The 8,150-nt window shown below is 49.0% G+C and overlaps 1 protein-coding gene across 2 annotated transcripts; it reads left to right on the top strand.

Moving 5' to 3' along the window:
- Positions 1–78: 78 nt before the first annotated feature.
- Positions 79–7,327, top strand: ZNF70 (zinc finger protein 70). Of its 2 annotated transcripts, none has more exons than XM_037823567.1 (2): positions 79–155; positions 3,056–7,327. In XM_037823567.1, exon 2 carries the CDS (start codon positions 3,133–3,135, stop codon positions 4,477–4,479), a length of 1,347 nt encoding a protein of 448 aa, XP_037679495.1. In that variant the 5' UTR covers positions 79–155; positions 3,056–3,132; the 3' UTR covers positions 4,480–7,327. The 2 variants fall into 2 exon arrangements, with proteins under 2 accessions (XP_037679495.1, XP_037679496.1); XM_037823568.1 differs by lacking the exon at positions 79–155 and adding an exon at positions 188–538.
- The last annotated feature ends 823 nt before the right edge of the window (positions 7,328–8,150 follow it).

An 8,150-nucleotide genomic window follows, 5' to 3' on the forward strand; every position in this document is an offset into this window, starting at 1 on the left:
AAGTGCGCGCGCGGGGGGCGGAGCCGGGGGCGGGGCCGGGAGTCGCGGGCCGCAGCGGGCCGTGCGTCAGCGGCCGCCGCCGAGCGACGCCGCGTGGGCCGCGGGTTGGAGCAGCCCCGCCGTGGCCCCGCCCCGCGGCCCCGCCCCCGGCCCAGGTGAGTGGCTCCCGCCCCCCGCGTCCGCCGCCGTGACCCGGTGGCCCGGATGACTCGTCCCTCCGGGGGTCCCGGGTCTGGGCGTCCCGAGCGGGTGGGGAGCGCGGGCGGGCGCCGGGGTCCCGGCCGGGCTGCGGGTGCTGCCTCGAGGCCGCCCGCGGGCCTCCAGCCGGGAGACCTCGGCCTGAGGGTCCGCCAGGTGCCCGGACCCAGGGGCTCCCCGGAAGACGGGGTGACGATGCATCAGGAGCCGGGGAAGGCCCCGAGGACGGTGGAAGGCTTGGGTTCCAGACCTTTGAACTTCGGGCCGAAAACATTTAAAAAATTGTTGGGGACAGGTAAAAGGTTGCCAACTTTTTATCCCGGGTGGAGACTTCTGGATGGTATGTCATGGGGATGGAAAACCCATAAGGAGGGCAGCTTGGAAGCGCCAGGATTTAGCAGATGTGCGGAGGAAGAGCTATAGTCCACAGCTACCAAGAGGGAGAGATCAGAGGGCATGAAAACTGGGGGAAAAAATAACTGTCAGAAAAACCAAGAGGATGAATGAAAGGGGAGGGGGCAAGCTCAAAACTCCAGGGTCCCAGGCAGGCGATGTAGGTTGGTGAAGGGGTCTGGTGAAGCCAGCTGGGATGGGCACCCACCACCCAGCTCTACCTAATTGTTGCCGTGTGAGCCCATTTCCAGTTTTTCAAGAGAAAGCCAAAACCTGCTGAGTTTTAAATAAAACAAAAAGGGAAAGCACGGCTCTTTGAGAGCCAAACAAAACATGTCTGCGGCAGGATTCCTGGGCTTCCAGTTTACAACGTCTGAAATGAAGGGTTTTGAGAAGGAGGCATTGGTGAGCAATGCCAGATGGGGCAGGAAGAGGGGAACTGCGAAGCGAGAGCTAGCTTTTGCAATTAGGAAGTTGATGGATGTGGTAGCTGAGTGCTGCAGTCCCAGCAGAAATTGGAAACTCAGAATTTGTGCTGGTGCCATGCATAGCTGTATAATTTTCCTTGGCAACATTTAGGAGGAATTTGCATCTTAGGAGAAGGTTGGGAGTTAGCATCTGGTTAGAGGGACAGGAGGTGAAATGACAACTGTAGATAGGATCAAAGCTAGACAAGGAAGGGGTAGAGCTAGAAGAGGAGAACTGGGTGAAAATCGAGGGTTGTTGGATTTGGCAGGGTCGAAATGCACAGATTGAGTGAGAGAACGGGAAGGATTGGAGTCTGCAGGTTGCTGAAGAGGAGGGAAAATAAGAGTTGAAGCGGTCAAAGACTATTTGGGGATGCTTTACTTCTGTGCTTTTTTCCACATCTGGTCTTTCTACTGGCTGAGAAATCATTTTAAATAATTTCCAGGTAGGAATGAGTTTCATCGTGAGTGTTCTGATTAATTTAGAATGTTTTTTGAGCCAGTCACTCTAGGTGTAAAGATATAATACCTCTATATAGGGTTGGACGGATTAAATGAGATATGCTTGTGAAAGTTCAAGTCGTGCCCAGCACATAGTAGCTCACGATAAATATGAGCGGTTGTGGTTATCATTAACTCGTCACCCTAGGAGTTTCCCTTTTTCTAGCACACAGGATTCTTGAGATTCTGCGGAACTTCCTCAGGAACCACCACTTTGGGGTACGAGGCTGAGTTGTGGGGTGTTAGCCTCTTTCATTGCCTCTATTAAAACACCTCCATTCAACTGGAGAAGCTCTGCTTTTGTCTATTTTATTGACTTATATCTCCCACAATAATTTATTTGAATAAAGGGTTCTTTCGTCAAAAAAAAAAAGGTTGACAGTCAGTTCCAGCACAAATGGCCTTTTCTCCATCTAGTGTATGTGTGGGGATTTGCTGTCATGCTGGGTGCTGGGGATTCCAAGATGAAGGAGCTAAGACCTTGCCCTTAGGGAGCTTGCAGGCCAGTGGTGGGGAGAGTCTGGTAAACCGAGGTTCGCATCCACAGTGGTGAGCGTTGTAGCGGAGGCACATATCAAGGGTGGCAGGTCACCGAGGAGGTGTGATGAGTTCTGCCTGAGATGTCAGAGTCCGAGAGTTCAGAGGAGAGGGGACATCTTACCTGAGTCCAGAAGGCAGAACAAGTAGCAGTCAGAGAATAGAGGCAGCACAGAAACTGGAAACAGCAGAGCAAATGAGCTGCTGAGCTGGAAGGTTCGTTGTGGGGTGGGGGAGAGAAACAGACGAGGGATTGGAAGGGCTGGGTGTGGGATCTTGTGAAGGAGCTGCGCTGTTGCAGGACCCTAAGAAGGGGAGTGATGCGATCAGGTTTGTATTTTGGGTATTTGACTCTGGCGTCAGTGTAGGGAATGGACGGGAAGGAGCCATAGAAGCTTGAGTTAGGCAGCCAATTTTGGGGTGAGTAAGGCAGTAATCCTGGGGAGTAATGAGGAGTCCTGAGTTTCGCAGGGGTAGTGAGGATAAAGAAGCAGAGACCCCCTACAATAAAGCCTCAGGAAACAGGACAGGGTGGGATGTATGGAGTGAGATGCTAAGAAGATCTAGGCTGACCCCCAGATTCTTGCTTGGGTACCCTACTGGAGGGGGTTCAGTGAACCTAGTATGGGATGGGGGGTACTCTCTCTTCCCCAACAAATCATCCAGTAAGCTGAGTCTTGCTTCTTTCCCATAATGGCTCCCCTTACTGTTTTAGCTCACCTTTCTGAATATGCTCAGCCTTTAGAGTGTAGATACCACAGTGTAGCACTTGCTTTGTGTCTGTCTGACCATCTTTCTGTCTATCATTGGTAAATCAAACAGGTCTCTAACTCAATGAGGATCATTTCAAGAACAAGGCTGTGCCTTATACTTATTTTGTTGTGCCCACCGTGGATTCTGGCCCAGAAAAGACACATACTTGGTGTGGTGACTTGACAGTGTCCCTTTTTTCTTTTCAGATTTTGAGAACAGTAGATGAGTTCCACAGAAGACCATTTTTGAAGAAATTCAGTAATTATACTGTTCTAGGTTCAAAATGGAGGTTCCCCCGGGAACCAAGTTTGGTGAGACCTTTGTGTTTGAGGACAGGTTAGAGACACAGCATGAACTTTTCCCAGGGGAGGACCTGGGGAACCCTTTTCTTCAGCCAAGAGGTTTAGAACATATGGCTGTTATCTATAAGGAGATCCCTCTGGGGGAGCAAGATGAGGAACATGATGATTATGAAGGGAATTTCAGTCTGTGTTCAAGCCCCATTCACCATCAGAGTGTTCCCCTGGGAAACACACCCCAGGATGATGACCTGTTTGGCCAAACCTTTCTCCAGAAATCAGACCTTAGTATGTGTCAGATAATCCAGGGGGGAGAAGAATCTAGTAAAGGTGATTGTGAGAAAGCAGGCAGGGGGATGACAGTGCTTAACAAACCTCATAGAACTCTACAACCAGCAAAACCTTATGCGTGTCGGGAATGCGGGAAGGCCTTCAGCCAGAGCTCACACCTTCTCAGACACCTGATGATTCACACTGGGGAGAAGCCCTATGAGTGCTGTGAGTGTGGGAAAGCCTTCAGCCAGAGCTCGCACCTTCTCAGGCATCAGATCATCCACACCGGGGAGAAGCCTTACGAGTGCCGGGAATGTGGGAAAGCCTTTCGCCAGAGCTCAGCCCTCACGCAACACCAGAAGACCCACACTGGGAAGAGATCCTATGAGTGCAGGGAGTGTGGGAAGGATTTCAGTCGGAGCTCCAGTCTCAGAAAGCATGAGAGAATTCACACCGGAGAGAAGCCTTATCAGTGTAAGGAATGTGGGAAATCCTTCAACCAAAGTTCGGGCCTCAGCCAGCACCGGAAAATCCACACGCTCAAGAAGCCCCATGAATGCGATCTCTGCGGGAAAGCCTTTTGTCACAGGTCACATCTCATTCGGCACCAGAGGATTCATACGGGAAAGAAACCTTACAAATGCGAGGAGTGTGGGAAAGCCTTCAGCCAGAGTTCAAACCTTATCGAACATCGTAAGACCCACACCGGTGAGAAACCTTACAGATGCCACAAGTGTGGGAAAGCCTTCAGCCAGAGCTCCTCCCTCATCGAGCACCAGCGGATCCACACTGGCGAGAAGCCCTACGAGTGTGGCCAGTGTGGAAAGGCCTTCTGCCACAGCTCGGCCCTGATTCAGCATCAGAGGATCCACACGGGGAAGAAACCTTATGCATGCAATGAGTGTGGGAAAGCCTTCCGCCACCGGTCAGCCCTCATTGAGCACTACAAAACCCACACCCGAGAGAAACCCTATGAGTGTAGTAAATGTGGCAAGTCCTTCAGGGGGAGCTCACACCTTACTCGGCATCAGAAAATCCATGCTGGGGAGAAGCTGTAGAAGAAAGAGCTGTTAAAAAGATCTGTGAGCATCTGCCAGATGGAGCCCATCTTTATATCGCTTTGTTGACGGGATCCCACCAACCTCCCAGATTATAGTGCTGAGTGGAAACCCTCCAATCTAAGTGTCCCTGAGCATCCACACTAGTAGGCGTGCCCTCTCGTGGCTCCTGGTCAAGAGCAGCACGCGCAGCAGGTTTACTGAGAGGAAGGGAGGGTGGGTTGATGGGGAACGCAGCTGAAATGGTGGCATGCCAGAAAAGAAAGCTACTGTTCAATCCTTCTCACATTCAACTCCCAAGCCCATGAGAGAGAGTTTTGCCTTCTATTCACTTATTCTGGAATCCAGAAGAAGAATAAAATCAGAGAGAGAAACTTCAGTTAAACCATGAAAATGTCAGGTTAACCTTTTAACATTAGTTTGCAGCCTGGTACTTTTGGAAGACAGAATCTGTGCCCACAGCCTAAACGAGTGGAAGAAAAACAGATTGAAAAGTACATACGTTAGCAACCAAAATAGAATTTGCAGCATGGGTTGACCATTGTTGGGGACAACTGAGAGCAAAGGAAGGATTGGTGATGAGATTGGGGGAAAGGGGTGGGCCTCTGGATGTGGTCTTTCAACCCTCTCGTTCTGGGTTAGAATGAGGTGGTTTCTGTCGGGGCTCTTACAGGAGATAGAGCCTTGGTCCTGTAGATCAAGGACCGTTTGATGCCTGGCTCTGACTCAGCCTGGGCACTAGGCATGTTTGCCCTTTAGGAGTAACCCCTCCAAAAGACCCAGTGTCCCTGAGCCCACAGTTTGCCTAGGGCATTGGCAGGGCTCATTTCTGGTGGCCCGGCAGCCTCTTCTCTGTCCCCCAGGGTTGGGGACCATGGGAAGCAGGGCATTACAGCAAAGATGGCCATGGTTCTGGAGTCAGAACATCCTGGTTCAAACCCCAGTTCTGTCCCCTCCTACCGGTGTGACCTTGAGCAAGTCTTATAACCTTCCTTGGCTCTGTTTCCACATCTGTGAGATGAGGATAATGGGTCCTGGGCATATACTTCCGAGGGTTGGCTATGGCTCCCACTGGGAAAGAGGCTACGTGTGAAAGTTCTTTGGAAACGAGTCACAGATGGCGACTGAACGTGGAGACCCAGAGTGACCCCCCCACCCCACCCAGAGACGCTTTCCTTGAAGACCGGAGAGGCAGCCCCATCTTGTTCCTGAAACAGCAGGGATTTGCTTGCAGCAGGCCCTTTCCCTAAATTGGGGCTTTCTCTCACTCCCTCAGGCTTGCCCCCTGGGGTGAGCAAAGGGCTATGGTCCGCCATTGTCCTGTGATTCTGCAGCCCTCATCTTGACTTTTCCTCCACAACGCACCAACTAGGGTTCACCTGGGGATTTTTTTTTTTTTTAAATACATTGTCCGCACCCACCACCCCCAGACCAATTCACCCCACAGCCCTGGAGTAGGGGCCCAAAGAATAGGTATATTCTCAAAGTTCCTCAGGTGGTGAGAATGTTCTACCATATAGCCAAGCTGTGAACCCTGAGCTGGACTTCCCTGCAGTCCCCAGCATCTTTCAGATAGCAGGCTGCTTGCTCTGGTCGAGCAGGGCTTGAAGGCCTTTCTGCCTCAGTGCCCCCTCCTCCTGCCCCCCAGGAAAAGGCTCAGACAGTGATGGTCTGTGTGGCCCGATGGGAAAGTGTTTGTCCCGGGCCCTCCAGCCATAGTGCAGCCACTGGTGCCGGTTCCCCTCTGGGATCCCCAGAATTAGTGTGAGGACAGGACGATCTATAAGCTGTTCTGAAGTTTGCAAAAAGTGTATAGCTGGAATCACATGGTCTCATCATGGTAATGATGGTTATTTCAGTGGATCAGCAGCTCAACCTGGCAGTGATGTAGTGTTTTGACAAATAAACATGGGAAAACCATAATCGTTACTTATTTAAGTGGGCTTTGGTAGGCAGATTTTTCAAACCATTGGGTCCAATGGGCTGGGAGAAACCAGTAGGAGTCCCAGGGGTGAGAGGCCAGTGCCACCCTTCTGTCCAGCTTCTCTCTTTCCTGCATATTTGAAACATTTAGCCAGCCGTTTAAAGTCACTGGAAGCTGGGACATGGTCAGCTGACTTCAGAGTCCCAGGGCCCGACCAGGTGGCCTTCCCGTGGTGACTACAGGCAGCCTGCCCCGAAGGCCTTCAGTCCTTCTGTCATCAAGAGTGAGGTGGTCAGGAACGATAGACAGGGTCCCAAGAGGGGCTATCCTACTGTGGTCCTGTCCCACCCCACCCCTTCCTCGGCAACCTTGGCCGGGTCTGGCAATCCTGGGCAATCATCCTGTATCCTGCCTTTGAGCTCTCCCAATCCTTCCTGCACATCACAGCCAAACTGATTTTTTTAAAGCATCCCTTTGCACAAGTCATTGCTCTCCTTAAAACCAACATCCGGGGACTTTTCTGCACCTAGAACCTTGCTTCAACAAATCTAGTTGGCCAACCCCACATCAAACGTGTCATGTTGAGTTCATGCCACCAGCACCCAAGTTGTCATACGCCGTGCTGTGCTCTCACGTGTGGGCAATATGCACTTTTTTCTTCTCTTTCTTCTTAACCCCTCCCACCCCTCCTCCTTCCTTCTTTTTGACAATTTATATATCATGGGGATCAAGAGCCTTGTTTTGAAGGGTTGACAGATTCTTACATAAAACACATAAGACTGGGCACTTTTCTTTTTGGAAATGTGAGCAGAGCCTAGTTCCTTTTATTCAGATTCTTTTGCTGTTTAACTAATTTATTTTTATGATCTTTCATTTCACTTAGGTTCTTAGACAATGTAAAGTTATGAGATAGCCCTAATAACATTTTAATCTTCCTTGAATTTTGTTGTTGGTTTCCATTTTTGTTGTCTTTTTTTTTTTTCCTTCTGTGACAGTTAAATGTTGTTGAGTGCTGGAAAGCTCCAACTGTTGATTTTGTTCACTAATCTAATTGTTTTGTCAAATTGTATGTATTCTGCTCCTTTTTTTTTTGCTTAATACTTTGCAATTCTAATATTAATTATTAAATATAATCATATTTTTAGTATTTCCAGTAAACATAGGTACTTGGGTCTTTTTATTTTTTCCTCATAGTTATAACTTTGGCTTTGTTCTATAACTTTGGACACTTGGTATTTTTTGTTACTTTGGATCTGTGTTAATGATTATTTTTTAAAAAATTCCAAGTGATGAATACGTAGGTTGTCAGTGTTTATTTCTTACTGTACTGTGATGTGCATTATTTCCGAATGTCCATAAAACTTTGGACATGAGCATCTTATCAATTTTTATAAAGCATTTATGGGCTCTGAAGAAAGGCATTTTTTTGCTCCATCAGTTGTATTTGTTAAATCATTTTCTTTCATTATTTTATTGAAATTCATAATTTCTCTAACTTTTCTTTACATCAGAGTTCATAACCCACCGGTCTATGGACTGTCTAGGAATCTGTGAGTACAGACTCAAGGGGTTGGTGGGCCCCCAGGGATTGAACAAAGCTGCATGACTAGGTCATATATGGATTGTTCTAGGAGAGGAGTCGGTAGTATATCTGGGAATGGGTCTGTGACCCCAAAACAGTTAAGACTGCTCTTTTACTTGATCTTATCATGGTCTGATTTTGCGTGCTTTTTCTCTATGTGTTTCT

The sequence above is a fragment of the Choloepus didactylus genome (genome assembly GCF_015220235.1).
Source record: "Choloepus didactylus isolate mChoDid1 chromosome 23 unlocalized genomic scaffold, mChoDid1.pri SUPER_23_unloc1, whole genome shotgun sequence".
Lineage (NCBI taxonomy): Eukaryota > Metazoa > Chordata > Mammalia > Pilosa > Megalonychidae > Choloepus > Choloepus didactylus.

What these genes read in the sequence shown, in the direction of transcription:
- ZNF70 (XM_037823567.1), top strand. Translation starts at nt 3,133, where the DNA reads ATGGAGGTTCCCCCGGGAACCAAGTTTGGTGAGACCTTTGTGTTTGAG.